Source organism: Pimephales promelas, chromosome 10, assembly GCF_988280905.1.
Source record: "Pimephales promelas chromosome 10, fPimPro1.hap1.1, whole genome shotgun sequence".
Taxonomy (NCBI): Eukaryota; Metazoa; Chordata; class Actinopteri; order Cypriniformes; family Leuciscidae; genus Pimephales; species Pimephales promelas.
The window spans coordinates 26,003,677-26,021,981 of record NC_142778.1 but is presented as its reverse complement, the minus strand read 5'-3'; the positions used below and the strand labels follow the sequence as shown (position 1 = coordinate 26,021,981).

Sequence of the window (18,305 nt, the reverse complement as noted above, 5' to 3'; positions counted from 1 at the left end):
CATAATTTGTGAGATCTACAATATACTTCATTAAACTTATTTTTGGCCATCATTTGAACGCCGGCCCGCTACAATTTAAAGGTATTTTAAGGTATACACATTAAAGGGTAACTAAACCCCTGGTCAGAGCCTGACTCCACCCACTGGCAATATTTGAAAATGCTAAATAAAAAAGTGGGCAGACCTCAGCGGAGATAGAGGGGACGAAATAGATGCTAAAATACTCTATCCTGATCGTTTTCAATACTCACAATTCCAATGACTCCCTACAGTGGATATAAAAACAAGATAGTTTTTATACTGCCAAAGGCAGTCTTACAGATCATTAACTAAAAAAAAAGTTGGTTTAGTGTTTAGTTACTCTTTAAAGGTATACACATTTAAAGGTATACACAACTAAAACAGTGTGTTTTATTTTTTTTTATTTTTGAGCCCCCAAAAGTTAAACATGCTGTAAAACATTATCTGTTGGGTATTTTGAGCTAAAGCTTCACAAACACACTCTGGGGACATTAGAGACTTATTTTACATCACACAAATAGGTACCCTTTAATTACATAATTTATTAGGAATATCAATATTTAGTAAAATTTCGCATCTTTAATGTCAATTGATCTTTACTGATCAATTGAATGCATCCTTTCTGAATACAATTATTCTTATTATTTTGAATTGTACTGAATGCAGACTTTTGAGCAGTAGTGTAACACATATGGACTAAAAGCCACAAAAGTCTAATTTTGGTTTGACGAGATCTTTAAAGACTTTTTATTTTCCTTCTTCTAAAGCTGTCAAATGAACCAAAGTAAATCACCGTCAGACCGCTGTGTTCACACACATAAACTCGCAACCCACATTAGGCGAGTGTCTGACAGGCCAGCTGACAGCTGCATCATTGATCTCGCACACGTTGTGTAGAATAACTGGCTCCTCTAACTGTATTCCCACATCCTGTACAGCAGTCGGCTTTCCTTCACTGAGCCTCTTGCTGGCTGCTGAAAAGACACGAGTCATTGCAGCCATTAATCGCCTTGATGCATTGAGTGAAGCAAAAACATCGTTTCTTTTCGATTAGGGACGTTTGGTTATTCGTGCAACGGTCTAATATGACTTAAATAAACCTGTAGATTTCATGTGAAGCTCTTTAACTGAACTTCGACACACTGTAAGACTGTAAAAACAAAGACAAGGGACCTTGCTGCAAATTAACATTTGAACATCTCACACACGCACTTCTTCTCCGCAGAAGTCTATCCAGACTGAACACTAAACATCATGAGAAGATAGAGATGGCATAGAGAGCAAAAGTGTCACTTCACTAACGATCTCTTGGTATGCAGTGGAGGAAACATAACACAGCAAATAACAGATTCAATATGGCACTCACATGGTAGTATGCGATGGCCTCTCGATCCAGGGCTCGGCTAACCGCCACCTCTCCCGTCAGTCGGTTGATGCTGAACACACCTTTAGGGTCTTGATCTGCTCCCCGTCCTGTCAGACGGAAGATGTGGTCTTCCTTCATGTCAGATGATATCACCTAGGTCACAGGAATGTACCCATAAACATGTTAATTAAGCAAATTAAAAATAAATATGTTGTTAAGCTGAATATATAGGTTTCAGGTTAACAACATATTATTGGATGGATGGATGGATGGATATTGTAAAATGATTATTATGTAGTTAAAATCGTGCCAAAATTGAGAAACAAAACAATGTTGAATGTCAAAAACCAATTGCACGTATCAGATATTGGACACTTAAAGGAGAATTCCGCTATTTAGCACTTTGAGTCTATTTTAGTAGTGGTGGACACAGGAATTTTGACGATGGGTTCTGTCTCGACTTCTGTCTCGTCTCTTTTAGACAGGTTCAGAGTGGCTTTCTACCAGCATGCATAAACATGTCCTTAAAACAACCCTTAACGTTCGTTTTCAAAACTGTGCAACTCACCGAGTGGTTAGTAGTGTTCGTTGATGTTCCAAAACATCATCAGCTACTTAGCTACTTAGCTTAGCGAAACTGTCTGACAGGACAGTTTCTTTTGTGTTTTATTTGGCATTTTGTAAAATCGCATTGATTTCTGTTGGAGGACTCATTGCTCTTTGATATTATTGCGCTACCATCAAGTGGTCGGGAGTGTGCTAACGCTTCCCAGACAGCAAACTGACATTGAATCAACGTGGAAACGACGTCTCTCATGACATCGAAACAACGTTGATTTTGCTCATCGAATTAACGTTGAACCAACGTCAGACGATTCTTCAAAGCTAAATGAAAATTGAAAATTGGTTTCAAGTTGATTTTCAAGTTGATTTTCCGTTAGTTTTGAAAGAATGACGCGTCTGACGTTGGTTCAACGTTAATTCGATGAACAAAACAATGTCAGATCAACGTTGTTTCGATGTCATGTTTCCACGTTGATTCAATGTCAGTTTGCTATCTGGGTTCAGACACAAATATCGAGCAGAAGTTTACTATCACAAATAACACATACATTGTGCCGATATATTTGTTTTTAATCATCAACGAAAACCACTAACCACTCGATGAGTTTCACAGTTTTGAAAATGAACGTTAAGGGTAGACAGCCACTCTGAAGCGGTCAAAGGCGATTCTAAGGTAACGTCGAGACAGGAACTGACATAAAAATCTCAGTGTCCACCACTCTAGTTCATCCAAAACAAACTAGAAAATAGATTCAAAGTGCTGAATATCAGAATTCTCATTTAAAATAATCAGTTTTGGTCAATCAATAATAAGCAATAAAACACAATACACACTATTGGTGAGTAGATTTTTCATTGGTTCAAGTTTGTCAGCAGTACTCACATGCGACTGGGTAAATGCAGCAAAGTCCATTGCGTTTCATCAGTGTTGCAAGTTAAAAGCAAAGAAAATAAGAAACGTTAATTACACTGACACACACTCATAGACAAACACAGTTATGTGTGAAAACATGCACACATGCTAAATATACTTTCATTAGATTGCACTCACATTTTAAATAGTTTGAAACAATTACCGAATGATTCTTGCTGGCAATGATGAACTCAGTGAGAAGTCTTAACCACTCTCCATATGATTATGTTAACTCGGGTTTTTAATATAGTAGCTGAAGTTTTTTAAATGAGATCTAATTGTATATTAAAAACACCCTTTAGAGTGACCAGTGCTACCACCTGCAGTTCATTTGGTATATTTTGTGCAAATTAGATTGTAGCAAACAGCTTCCCTCACTAATGAAGGCTTGGTAACTACATAATGACTTTGAATACAAATTACAACAGCCCCTTTTTATGAAGCCCTTTTTGTGTGAAATAACCTTGCTAAAAGTTGTTTTATCAGACCAATAAACCCCAGTGCGTGTATCGAATCACAAAGGCTGCCCACCTTGAACTCTCTGGTATCTTGTAATTAAGCTTAAGATGAAATATCCCATTTAGAAAATGAAACCAAGCACAGTAATTGTCCACACGAAAAGCCCCTGTTAGCTTTATTTATCTTCCCCACACAGATCCTTTCTGCCAGATCATACACTAATACTGTTTTTCTCCTTTATAATTACAGGCTCAGTTAACTTAGGGAACATTATTATTCGGAGAAATGTAGCGAGTGGTTTCGCTAAGACTCTGGTGAACACAAATGCAGGCTTCACAGGAGGAGGCCTTCAAATCCTGCTGTACTTACTGTGGCCGGCAAACAGCTGTGAAATTGCAGATTTTTATAGCATAATAAAAGCTATCTAGTTCAGTGGACAGGCTGTTAATGTACATGACTGCAACGTGGACTAAAAAGAGAATCGTGAAAATAACAAATCAAGCAGTCATGCTTACAGAAACACAAGCACACACATACAGCACTGTATTCATTATCATTTTCTTGACATGCAATTAGTTTATTGTTTCAAATAAAGCAAGATAGTATTGATAAAAGCAACACTCGCTACTTTTTATAGAGACATTAATTTCTCTTTGCGAAGTATGCTACACCTTAAAAAACACAAGCATACTTCAAGTTTATTTTCATGTAGTATACTTAAGTAAAGTTCAAGTATGATTTTAAGTATACTTAGTAAGTGTACTAGTTGTATACTTGTAAGGGTCCTATATTTCAGTACTACTTCACACTATATTGACTAGGGCTGGGTATTGACACAAATTTCACAATTCGATTCGATTCACAAGCTTACAATTCGATTCAATTTCGATTCCGATTCCATTCGATTCAATATTGATTATTTTGGATATCAGTTACAATAAATGGAAAATTTTCTCAAGGAAATCAAATCTCTTAACTAATGCTGTAAACTATGGGAGTCTAGTTGTAGCCTACTAGGCTTCATTAGCCTAATATGAAGGTAATAATGAACTGTTTTGTAGCTATACAAACACTTAAATTACACTTTTATTTATTTTTATAATAAGAAGATTATATGAAATATAAACATTTAAATGGTGGCTGTTATAAAAACTTGTCATTCAAATATGCATTAAATATTGAAGAACATTAAGATTATAATGCATATGTAATATGGTGTAGGCTATATATTTAGCAAAATGGTCCTCTCTAGATTTATTTTTTCTAGCTGACTAACGTGGGTTTTCTGAGGTAAATATGACGACACATGACATTGATTACAAGCTGTTTAACTGACGTTTTTCCACGGTTGAAACGCTGATTGAGCGAATCAATGTGACATGATACGGATTTCGATAAGTTGTACTCTATCTTTTAACACACTTTCAGATGCTCATTCATGTTTATTTCGCGCTGTGACTGGTATTATTAAAGTCCCCGTGAAATCAAAATTGAACCTATTTACTTTGTTAGCGCATATTACTAGTCTTGTGGTGAACAATTAATCTGTGCAAGTGGATATATATTTAAAAAATGTTTTACCTTAGTAATCTTTAATCAAAATCTGAAAAGTTACTTCCGGTCTGGAACGATTTCTTTTTCTGATGACGTAGGCTTCACAGTTTGGGTGGGGAAACGCTTAACCACTCCCCTCAAACCGTTAGTTTGCTATGAGCGAGAGACGGAGAGGAGGAGCGCTAGAGTAAAACCCTGCCCTCTGTTCAATATTCCGTTTCACTTGGAAATACGTCACTGCCCAGGAGAAAAATCGTTTGCAACTTCCGGTTCACGGGGACTTTAAGCCGGAAGAGAGATCAGTGCTGCCGCTTCTCTTGAGCTGCGCCAGAGCGATCTCACGCCACAGCGCCAAAACGTTATTTATGTTTTTGAATTTCTAAAGAAAATGGACGTAATTTGAAAATTGAGACTTTGTTTCATATCAATAGTAACAAAGGACAAAGATTATTGCGATTTTTTGGATGCGCGCAGCCGCGATACAATGTTCCATTCATTCAAATAAAACAGGATGACTAATTGATTCTTGAGATTTAAGAATCGATATCGGTTCATAAAAATGAGAATCGATTAATATTGAGAAATCGATATAAGTTGTTTCAAACTTCCAGGCTGGTCTGGTTTACTGGTTTTAAGGGGGGATTAGACATTTGTCAGACTGGAAAACCAGCTTAACAAGATTAAATCAGCTAAGACCAGCAAAACATCTGGTTTAAGCTGTTTTATTTTCAGCAGAGTTGCAGTTTCTTCCCAAAAAACCCCAGGCAGGAAGCCCAGCAAAGTGTTTTCCTATACAGCATGTAGCACCTGTGACACAATCATGTTTGAATCCCACCGCAGGTCATCTGTAAATTAACTCTTCTGTCCATTGTGAGAGGCAAAAGATCCCAAACAAACTGCAGTGTCGCCTGTTTACAGCAGTCCCACGCCACAAGGGTCCGTCAGGCACAGTTCTTCTTTCTCTTGTCTCTGAGTCGTGCCTGTTTTCCTCCCACGTTGCTTTTGGCCTTGTGAAGATCTTCCTTAACAGCTCCGGGAATGTCTTGTGAGTGGTTGCTATGGAGGTTGTTTTCATTCTGCTTTTTGCTGCACGCAGCTGCGATATTGATCCGACAGAACAATAAAACACGACTTTTCTCTGCGTCTGGGGGGAGGGGCTCACTTTTTAAGCAAAAATCATCCATTGTGTGGCATGTAAAATACAAGGAACTGTCTGAAAGTGACAAGACAAGTTAATAGTGATCAAGGGTTCCACTGTGTTGGGGCGATTGAGCCCGTGGAAACTGCCTTCCAGGAGCTGCCTCGCTGTTCACAGGGCGCACACCGGTGGTGGTTTATTTGTACGTACAAACAAACACATGTGCACAAAGACACACAATCCTACACAGTCTCCTCTTTCTTTCTTCTCAGTCATTAGATGTCAGCGAACAGCCCCGAGGGAGACGCTCACCTATTTCTATCAGCTCTCATTAGGAGCAGGGAGGACATGAAAGAGCAGCTGTTTCTTGCCACTGCGTGTATATGACAGGAAGGAGGGACCCGACTCGAACTTCTCTGACAATACAGCACTGAAGGGGAGGAGAGGATATGTCCTCACTTTCTAATTCTTTAACTCCGTCTTTCCACTGTGATAGCTTTCGACTGTGTGAGCACTGCAGTGGTGTATAATTTGCCTCAAATTACGGATGCTTGACTTTGAGTGGAAATTGATGTCAAAGGTACTGTGTGTTAGACACAGTGCACTTAACTTTTCCTATGAAAACAATCCAAAAAGCACTATGTAGTGGTTGCTAAGGGAAGCATCACTATTGTTTTTGCTCAAATACAGAGTTGTAAATTTGAACAAACCAATAACCAGTCCCTTAGTATTTAACTCTGTATAAAATGCCCCACAATGCTTGTGCTTTGGACATGGAAGATACTGCAGGTATACTTATACAATACTTTTCTAAGTGATTAGACTTGGGCTATTACAATTACAATTACAATTAGTCATTTCTAATGGGTTCTCACATTGATTTTTACTGAGTTTTGAAGAAAACAAGCTCTATGGTTGACATTACTGAACAATACTTGCACATTTTGTTCTAAAATTATGATAAAATGAAATAAAATCATACCAAGGCTGTATCTATTTAATCAAAAATACAGTTAAAAAAAATATATAGTTCTGTATTGTGAAATACAGAACTTTTGCCATTTAATACAATTGTTTTCTATTTTAATATGCTTTAAAATGCAATACTGTATATTCATGTAATGGCAAAGCGTCTCGTGTGATTCTTCAGAAAACATTCTATCTTGCTTATTTGGAGCTCAAGTAACATTTCCTATTGCTATTAATGTTGAAAACAGTTGTGTTGCTTTATTTTTGTGGAATCTTACCATGATTTATTTGATTACAGTTTTTCTCAAATGCTAAAACACAAAAGCCAATCCTCTAAACCAAATGACCAGTTGTCTAAACACATTTACTAAATCTAGCCATCATTTTCCAATATCAAAAACACATTTCACATGAAGACACAAGTCACAAAACACAATCCTCTGTTCACATAAATCTTAACACATTTTTCCTTGCTAAAACACAAGTTGCAAAAGAACTCTGCTCATATTCTCAAATGAAAGCTCATGTGATGCAAAATGCTTGCCACAGTCAGCAATATTTGAACAAAATGAACACATCTGGCGTCATTCATTACACACAACAACTCAAAATTGAAAACACCTGTTGCTAATGGTGGGAAACTCAGGTAACACAACAGGTATTGTACTCTATTGCTTTCTAAGTCACAATACAATTTTTCAAGCCTGCATGTGAAAGTAGTCTATTGGTTTCAAATCAGTTGTTACTGTATTGTAAAACATGTCAATTGACAACACGCTTCTTTCTTTAGAGTTGAAAGAATGTCACATAGAGGTGTGAGGGTTGCCATATTTACAGCGGCACAAGAAACCCTCATTGTGGATATGGTTCGTGAGAACAACCTCATCTGACTCCTCATCAGACTACAGTAAATGTCTGTCTGCCACCCTACTCCCCTTTCCTGAACCCTATAGAGGAGTTCTTCTCATCGTGGAGATGGAAGGTTTATGACAGACAACCATACACTAGAGAACCTCCTAAGGCCAATGGAACTGGCGTGTGTTGACAATGACATCCCAGTGGAGAACTTCCAAAGATGGATCCGCCATTCCAGGGCGTTTTTCCCGCGGTGCCTGGCAAGAGACAATATAGCCTGCAATGTGGATGAGGTGATGTGGCCCGATGCAGCTCAGCGACATGATGCCGCACAGTGATTGTGGTGTAAATAAAATAAATTACAGTAAAAAAAACTTCACACCCTGATCATGTTTTCAAGAGTACTGTTGTGTGCAATAGATTCTGTTTTTGCATTGAGTTGTGTTACAGTAGTGTACTGAATTTACTATAGATTTATACTCTTCATATGAAACTCACAAATCTAAATGATTAATCCTCTGCAGAGATCTAAGAAGATCCATTACTGTAAAGTTTCTAAAAATATGCATTGGCAGTTATGATACAATGAACCTTCTCACAAATTAAGCATTGTGTTTTCAATTGTTTTCCTGTAGTGTGTAATGATGTGTATAGTGTTTACATTTTTGAAAGCTTCGAGCTGCTCTTTTGGTGTGAAAGTTTGAGTTTTGAAGGGAGAAGGTGTGGTTGTGTTTATGTAGCTTTAGAAAAGGGTGTTGTGTTTAGACATTGGAGAACATGGATGAAACGTTTGTGAAATGTGTTTTAGCATTTGAGAAAAACTGTAATAGAAAGTTCAAAAGAACAGCATTTATTTTAAATATATTTCCTGTCACCGATGTTACAATTTAATGCATCCTTGCTGAAAAAAATATATATATTTTATTAAATTATTGTATTAATTTCTTTCAAAACAAATAGCTCAGCTCTTATGTCTGCTGCTGACAAGTGGCTTTCAGAGCGAGGGAAGAAATACTCTGTATAAAACGACATAAAGAGATAGAAGGGGTCATACTCTCTTAGAGTGCAAAACAAGAGGCAAAAAGATATCTACAAGGAGCACTTAAACTCTAGAGCAGAGAAACTCTCTTTCTCGCTATCTCTCTCTTTTCACATGAGGCTCATGATTGTTTAACACAAGGTCAAAGCAGAATGAAAGACAATCATCACCCACCAGTATTAATGATGCACAGACATGCAGACAAATAAACACATCCAACACCATTCATCAACACTTCTGAATGAGACATTATGGCACAAATATTTCTTCTGATTGGTGATAACTATTGCAGACAGTGAGAATGAGTGAAACTGTGAAGCAACAAAATACAGACAGTGTTTCAGCTCTGGGTGCCAAAAAGTACACATAAACTGAGCAATTCAATCGCCGTGGGGAGGTCCAGGACATTATGGAACAGAAAAACACCACTGCCCATAAACCCCAGCCCAGGGACAATTACAGGCAGGTCCGAGAGGGAACCTCTGGACTTTTTCCCATTTGTGAGATTGCAGTGCTACAGGTGAACACTCCACCATGATAAATCCCCCATAATCCCACAGCAGACTGATGTCAAAGCCAGAACAGGAATCAGGGCAAATCTGTTCTTTATTACTTTTCCAATACTTCAAGCCCCCTTAACCGAGAGTGGATCTCAAGTCAACACCATCCAACAGAACTCATCTCTACAGAAAGGGATGGAGTAAATCCACTCGATACATTGTATGATTTTACTTGTGGAATAACAGAACAGGGGTGGGATAAATAATCGCATCACAATTCCTTCCTAAAGAGATCAACATATCTCTAGAACTATAAAATATAATTTAAAAATAGAAGAAGCAACTGATTAAAGTGTTAAAAGTGGGCAAATATTACGCTAAAATGGGAATTACTTTTAGTCAAAAAGAATATGTTTTATTCTACAAAGAGCAAGAACAACAACAATTATTAAAAAAAAAGCTTTGGGTGTGAAGTGGCCCCAATGAAAAATCAAACGTCAAGCATCCACACCAGTAGGTGTCAGTCTAAAATAAAAGAGGATGTACAATAAATTGTATAATCTAATGAGCCAAGAAGGATTCTGATGGCAAATCTATCACAGTTTCTCTTATTCAGTTAGTGGCTGTTCTAAAACTGTGAGCAAATAATCAGTGGCAGTGTGATTCATCGCTGTACGACAATAATAAAAATCAACAAAGTCCCACTAGAATGATATAAAAAAAGGAAGGCTTTTCCAAACACCCAACATGTTTACTGTATTTCCCAGAGAAAACAAAAACATCTGGGAAACCCCTCTGTTTCAAGCTTCCATCATCCCAGGGGGCAATTCCCAATTTCCTTCAGCCTTCCCATTCAGTGGAAATTATGAAAAATGAATGTACGCCATATGGTAGGAAACCAGCGCAAGGAAACAAGATTTATCCATGTGGAAAATCCATTTTGCCTGGTTTCCAATATACCGCAGTGCTATCAAATGAAATAGGTCACAGTAGCCGGTCCCCTTGTGTGTTTCGCTATTGTGAAACAGCTGTAAGAGAGGTCCTGTAGATTGAGAGAGCATATATGTAGATGTATATAGAAAGAGGCTGGTGGAGGTCAGCCTCATCAGACCTCTCTGTATTTTCTTCCTCTTGCTGAAGTGTAGTAATCCATGTGCAGTGTGGAGGGTTATTTTGTCGGTGGGAAAAAAATGTAATACAATTCAGCCCTTGCATTCAACATCCCAAAAAAAAAAATGGCATACACTGTGGTTATTCACTGTGCCACACTGATCTAGCACTTTTTTTGTTTGTTTTTTCACTAAGGAATATCCCCAGCCCACGCTGAGACACAACCACAAAAAGAAAGTGAACAGGAAGTGCCAAAAAACATTTGATTCTACCTCTTGGTTTCCTGTTGTTCACCCTAATTGGTAAAACAGCACTCGACTATTGTATTAAAAAACATGACTGAACAGATGGCATCACCTCAAAGCTCAAACAGAAATATTCAGCAAAAATCCTGCAGAATCTCCCTCTGGACATCCATATACAAAGGATGGTATGGTGATAAAAATTGGGCAGGGGCTCAACTACTCCCATATCTTAAGAGTGCAAATCAAGTTTGATGTGAAAAGTTTGGCTTGTGTTGTCTTCTCATACAAATTTCCTTCACGTTTTATTTCTTTTCTGCCATACTTTGGTCTCAGATGTGTTTGAAAATATAGATCCCTGAAAAAAAAAAAGAATAAAAGACAAAGTGAAAAAAAAAAAAACAGAATACACAAATCTGAACCGACACGATGACGCAAATAATTTAACAAATTTTAGGTATTTTCAATAGCACAATTTTCAAAGCATATTAAAGGAGAACTCCGGCGCAAAATGAACCTTTGGTCTAATAAAACATCGGTACCTAGTCAACCGTTCTCTGAGATTTGTTTTCATGATAATCGAATGTAAAGAGTTTTATCTCTAAAAACTGTTTAGCGTATAACGCTATTAAAGGGGGCATTTACTAAGTAAAAAGAAATCGCTAGTTTATACCACTAACAAGGCTCAAAATAGCCCCACACTAACACAGTAACATAATGAGGGTCCATGCTAAATGAGTGTACAGACTGTTTAAAGATGAACTGAACTAAAATTTGAGAAAAGGTGATATAACAGATGTATTTTATTTATTCTCATTGGTACAATTTTTAAAATGGCAGAATTTGTTAAAAGGGATAAAATGGTACATTGAAAGTGTTGTTTTTGTTACACGGGCGCCGCCATGTTGGATTTCAACGTTCGACTACGTCACTGGCATGGTAAGCCACTCCGTTGCCTACCCGCACCAGCAGAACAGCCGTAGCTTGTAAACAGTCTGAGGCTCGCTGACATGGCTGAGGAAACAGATTTTTTAGCGACACACCATTTAGAGATGTGTACTTTCGTCAATGAGTACATGAAACGTCTGACAATGCACGAAATGTTTTATTTACACAAGTTACAAGTTCAATCACGTTAACGTTACTCGAATCCTTTATATTCGGGTGAGGGGGAAAAGATCCCTGATGTATAGTTCACTGTAAAGGATGGGATTTTCTCCTTCCTAAATGCACCCTCGCCCATAGAGTGAACTGCCAGTACGCTGTTAATCTAAACAATCTGAGAAAAGTCTAACAAGTAGCCCAGCCGTCACCTATTCGTAAAATACCCTGCTACTTATGGGGCGGTCCAGCGTCTCAGCTCGGACATCCATTAGAGACAGCATAGCCTCCTTCAACACGTTTCTCTCACCGAACAGCATCCGAAATGAACGGTGCATGGTGATGCATTTTTCGCCGATCAATAAATGTCCATGTTGACCTCTCTGCAACAGATCGTCTCCGTGCAGTGTCTATGCTCCACAGCGCTCGCGCCCACAGTCACTTTCCCCCAAACGATCCTGTACTGCAAGTGAAGCCTGAAACTGATCGTCCTCCATGTGGTGGTAGTCAGACACTACCGGCCTGTCCCTCACGGGCTCAAATGCGTAATCCATGCCGTTAAAAGCGCTCATTTTCGTCTGTGTATACAGGACCTACAGCTGTTGTCTATGGCGCTCCGCGGGTCCTACCATGCCAGTGACGTCATCGGAACTGCCAGCGCTAACAAGCGCAATTTTGCGTTGCTTAAAAAAGCTATATTAACATATATTTTTAAAAAATGTTTAGTGTAATTTACTTTTAATTGTCATAAACAACACGTTTTCAACGTCGATATTTTTCAGTTCAGTTCATCTTTAATAAGAAGATACTTTATAAAGACAGTTCACTTTGTGTATTCAGACAGGAGCCATCTTGGAAAACAGTCATGACAAGTCAAACCATGAACGTCGCGCTGAGTGAGCTGAACTGTATGAAGTTCAGCGAACTTCTGAACTGTATGAACGCCGTTCGGGACTTATCGAGACTATTTTCTGATGGCTCCTGTCTGTATACATGAAGTGAACTGTCTTTATGAAGTATCTTCTTATTAAACGGTTTGTACACTTACAAAGTTCTCAATGCTTTGTTTTGCATGTATGGACCCTCATTATGTTACTGTGTTAGTGTGGGGCTATTTTGAGCCTTGTTAGTGGTATAAACTAGCGATTTCCTTTTACTTAGTAAATGCCCCCAGTACTAGCATTATACGCTAAACAGTTTTTAGAGATAAAACTCTTTAAATTTGGACTAGGTACCAATGTTTTATTAGACCAAAGGTTCATTTTTTTCTGAGTTTTTTTTTTTTAATCAAACAGATCTCAATCCCCATTGACTACCATAGTATGTATTTTTTTTCTATGGAAGTCAATGGGGATTGAGATCTGTTTGATTAAAACATTCTTCCAAATATCTTCCTTTGTGTTCAGCAGAACAATTATTGTAAACACATAGAGGTTTGGAACGACTTGAGGGTGAGTAAATGATGAAAGAATTTACATTTTTGGGTGAACTATCCCTTTAACTGTGTTCTTAAAAACACATGCAAAGAATAATCATGTTTAGTAGAATTACTTTCTACACGTCCTCGTCTAGTTTCTTCACCTCTCTCACCAAATGCGACTCAGGCTAACACCGCCTGAAGGAAAGACCTTGTGTGAATCAAAGTGGTAATATATTTCAACGCTGACCTAAGAGCAGCAAGTTTCTCGAATCACCTTCTATAACGAACAACACTCAGGGACACAGCAATGCAAATCAGATCAAAAGTTCATGTAAAGAGAACGTAAAGGAAAACATTTCAATGTTCTGGCTAGGGCAGCAAGGATCTGTATTTTCAGCTATAAAGTATTCATTTTGCCTTATAGGGTGCTGAAGACAATGAGTCCTAAAAACAATTTTGCACCTTGGGTTCCATTGTCCCAATGTCAATGTGCATGTTATTTTTGTTTAAATGTTTTCATCTTTTTTTTTTTTTTTTTTTCTATAGCATAATACATCAGTAATACCCAGTGTTGGGGGTATTGCATTTCAAGTAACATAAGTTACATTTTCAGATCACTTGTTCAAGTAACTAGTAGTAAAGAACTATTTTCCCTTTATTGACTGACATCTCTCTTGTCCTCATGCTGAGAGGCATTGGGAGTGAGGAACAAGGGCGTTGTCGAGTGTGCTGTGTAAACATGATGGTTATTGTAGTTCTATTGTAGCAGTTGTTGTCACGGAGAAATCCTGTAACGGTAGCGCCAACGCCGACGACTGATGATGTATCGGGTTCATGAAGGGTTGTTCCATTTCGTAGGGGAATATTTCAACCCCTTGGCCCTTGTAACTCTGTTTTAAGGGCCAAGGGGTACACTCGAAAACAAAGGGTAGGGGCCAAGGGGTGAAAAAGCCTTGAAAAAGCCAGTTGCTAGTGGCTAAATGAGAGTACAGAAACTGTAGGAGACACTAAATGGCAATGTCAACTTGTTTATTTAAAATGAAAGACTTTTCGGAAGCTAAGTTGTCATGTGACCATAATGTAGTTTGGTCTAACTTTAGATTTCATTTCTGGGGATTGTATTTAGGCTTCCAAATTCATTAAAAACATGTTCATTTGTGAAGATTGCATTTTTGAATACAATCATAAACCTTTCTTTGTCACAGGGTTTATTTTCTGCAATAATCAAATAGCTTATGCATGGGGAGCAGGGTGAACTTCCAGCTTTGTCTTTGTAAATATCACGCCATGCATAAGTTCTCTGCTAATTCATTTGACTTCATCAGAGCTAAGTGAGCCTGAAAATAAAAGAATGGGTTCTCTAAACCATCAAGAAGCACTGTCACACTGATAGGTGTCCACATCGCAAAACTATGGTTGGCCAAAATCATGATGGCAATGCACATTAGTAGCACTAAGTTAAAGTGAAAGAGAACTGCAAATGCAAGGTCTTACCTTTCCAATGGACCTGGGAAAGGGGGCTCGCTGGTTCTCTGGGACAAACATGGGAGGCACCAGCAGGGATCTTTTGGATCGGTAAGGCATTAAGTCTGACAGACCCAGAATCTCCTAAATCAAAGCACAGACAAGACAAAATGTTCAAACGTGAGGTCTTGTAAGGACTTTTACACCTAATTGAACACATGTTAGGTAATCTTTTTTCCTAAAAGGACATTTAGCTGATTGCTTCATTCTGTACACTACAGGAACATCCATCGTGCTAAGTATTTTGCTCAAGGGGACAATGGTGATGAATCATAAATAACCGCTTGGAGAGTTTTAACCTAGAACCTTTCAGTTACCATCCCAGATCTTTAACCACTACGCTATTATACACCACATTAGTCCCATAATGTTATGAATACTTCACAAAATCAATGTAAATCCCTTCATGAAGGACATTACAAACTCTTCAGTGGATACTTCCATATAATAACATAAAACATTAAAACAGCCACAATACATCCTATTCCTATTACATACAGGAGAGTTACTGAACTATGCAGACATCTGATGGCACTAATTAAAAACTCTAACGAACACATCGATACAAATGAGACACACTGTGCTCTTACCAAAGTCATTAAAAGTGCTCATTATGGCAGTTACGTGGTTTCCCTATACCTTTTCTGCTATTGCTTCCCTTATTCAGATAGAAGCTTAATTGAAAGCCACGTCCCATTTCAGAAACTTAAACAAAAGCAAGTAATGTCACAAGCATCCATTCTTTGACTCTAAAATGGAACTGAGTTGAGAGACTGAGTCATAAAGAGAAAGAAAGTGACAGAAATGCTGTATAAGGGATAGTGTACAGTCAGCTGGTCATTATCGCAAAATATTGCTCTTGTGTGTCTGATAATGACTGCCTAACTGTACATTATCCGGCTTATTATGGGGCTACTCACCAAATAAGAAAATACTAAGATATGAAGTATTGATTGAAATATGAGAGACATTAAATTAGAAAAACAAAAAAGGTTGTTCACATCCCAAACACCCTAATTGGGCTCAGGAGCAGGACAACAAAATAGCAATAGTAGAAAAAACATACTGCACAATTAAAATAGCAGATCCAAATAAATGTATTCAGAAGTGCAATGTTTTGACCATCAGGTCTTCATCAGGCACAATGACTATGTTGAAAAAAAAACAACAACAAAAAAAAATTAAAGCTGCAAGCAGCGATGGACGGGCCCTCGCACCTGTAGCACGTCGGGGTCTGAGGCGGCCGCGTTTCATTTTCTGCAGCTCAGCCAGTGCGGCTGTGCATTTGCCACGCTGCTTCGTTAAAGGCCACTTCCTGTTGCCAGCAGGTGGCGCTATGACTGTGGGTGAATGTCGGCATGTAGATTTGATCAGGGCGGGACTCTTGTCAAATGTGTTAAATTTCGTGCAGATCTGGGCATTTACAGCCAAGTTACTACAACTTCCTGTTTCATGGTGAATCATCGACGCCACGGACACGCCCATCGACGAAAACGCGCAGATAGCACAACTTTTCATCGTCAATGCCTTTAGAAGGCACAGCAGAAATTTGAAGGCGATCCGACAAAAGCCCTAGGAGGAGTTAGTTAAAGTACGTAATGAGTAAATCATCCAAAAATGGCGGTAAAATTAGAAATGGCTGACTTCCTGTTGAGTTTAGGGCATCGCTCCAAGAGACTTTTCTGTGCGTCTGGACATGGTAGATGTACCACAGAAATTTCGTACATGTCGGTCAAACATGCGACGGGGGCTGCTTCGTTAAATGTCACTTCCTCTTGCCACTAGGTGGCGCTATGAATGTGGGTGAATGTCGGCATGTAGATTTGTTCAGGACGGGACTCTTGTCAAATGTGTAAAATTTCGTGTAGATCTGGGCATTTAAAGCCAAGTTACTACAACTTCCTGTTTCATGGCGAATCATCGACGCCACGGACACGCCCATCGACGAAAACGCGCAGATAGCACAACTTTACATCGTCAATGCCTTTAGAAGGTACAGCAGAAATTTGAAGTTGATCCGACTAAATCCCTAGGAGGAGTTCGTTAAAGTACGGAGTGTGTAAATCGTCCCAAATCGGTCGCCGAATTCAAAATGGCGGACTTCCTGTCGAGTTTAGGGTATGGGTTCTTGAGGCTTTTTGTGCGTCTGGTCATGGTAGATGTACCACAGAAATTTCGTACATGTCGGTCAAACAAGCGGCGGGGGCTGCTTCGTTAAAGGTCACTTCCTGTTGCCAGCAGGTGGCGCTATGACTGTGGGTGAATGTCGGCATGTAGATTTGTTCAGGGCGTGACTCTTGTCAAATGTGTAAAATGTAGTGCAGATCTGGGCATTTACAGCCAAGTTACTACAACTTCCTGTTTCATGGCGAATCTTCGACGCCACGGACACGCCCATCGACGAAAACGCGCAGATAGCACAACTTTACATCGTCAATGCCTTTAGAAGGCACAGCAGAAATTTGAAGTCGATCCGACTAAATCCCTAGGAGGAGTTCGTTAAAGTACGGAGTCTGTAAATCGTCCAAAAATGGCCGCCAAATTCAAAATGGCGGACCTCCTGTTGAGTTTAGGGTATGGGTTCTTGAGGCTTTTTTGTGCGTCTTGATATGATACACGTCCCCACCAAATTTCGTGCATGTAGGTTGAACGTGGACGAGGGGCTAATTTTTTCCAATTTTCTAGGTGGCGCTAGCGTGCCATTTTGCCCCGCCCATCTGCGAAACCCACAAAATACGAAATTTTTCACCAGTCCTGACATGCGTGCAAAATTTGGTGAGTTTTTGAGCATGTTGCGGCCCCGAAAATGGCACTTACTTTGCAGAAAAAAGAAAAAATAAAAAAAAAAATAAAATAAAAAAAAAATAATCCTAACAGTTTCAATAGGGTCCTCGCACTGTTAGTGCTCGGGCCCTAAAAAACCTCAGCATTATATTGGGTAGTAATCAATTGTAGAATTTAGTGGTCATTACAGAAAAAAACACAGGATATCACAATTGACCAATCATAATGAAGAATTCCAGAGAGTACAGATTTTAAGATACAGAACCAGCAATCTGAGCCACAGATCTCATCCTACCTTCCATCCTATCCTTCCAGCTTCCAGTATGGATCTCCAGTTTATTAGCATCTCTATTAAATAAATCAGATATTCAGCCTCTCATGTTACTCGCTCTGATTTGTTCTTTCTTCTTTGCCATTCTGTTCTATTCTCTTTCCTTCGTCAACATTGGTGCAATTAGAGCTCCTAAGGGCAATTAGATGGCAGCACAAATTATATTTGTCACTCAGCACTTGACAGCAGGGTGAAACAGAATATATTAGCATGGTGGCAGCGACCCATGCAAAATCCTGCTGGCCTATGTGGCACGAGTAAATGGCCCTATAATGTCTTTTGATGACATGGCTCAAAATGCTTTCCAAAAACCAATAGGTCAAGGCTTAGCTGGTTAGCATGGACAAGTTAGGTCCTGCTGGTAGACACCGGAACTGCACCATACCGACTAAAAAACATCTCGTAAATACGAGCG

At 38.9% G+C, this 18,305-nt stretch overlaps 1 protein-coding gene across 1 annotated transcript in view; it reads right to left on the bottom strand.

The window, feature by feature from the left end:
- cdh13 (cadherin 13, H-cadherin (heart)) overlaps positions 1-18,305 on the bottom strand; it is a 369,140-nt gene that overhangs the window by 199,539 nt on the left and 151,296 nt on the right. The window contains exons 4-5 of the mRNA XM_089116363.1: positions 14,746-14,859; positions 1,388-1,540 (exon numbers count right to left, since the gene is read on the bottom strand). Coding sequence (XP_088972489.1) covers positions 1,388-1,540; positions 14,746-14,859 — 267 coding nt within the window. The remainder of the gene's footprint in view (positions 1-1,387; positions 1,541-14,745; positions 14,860-18,305) is intronic.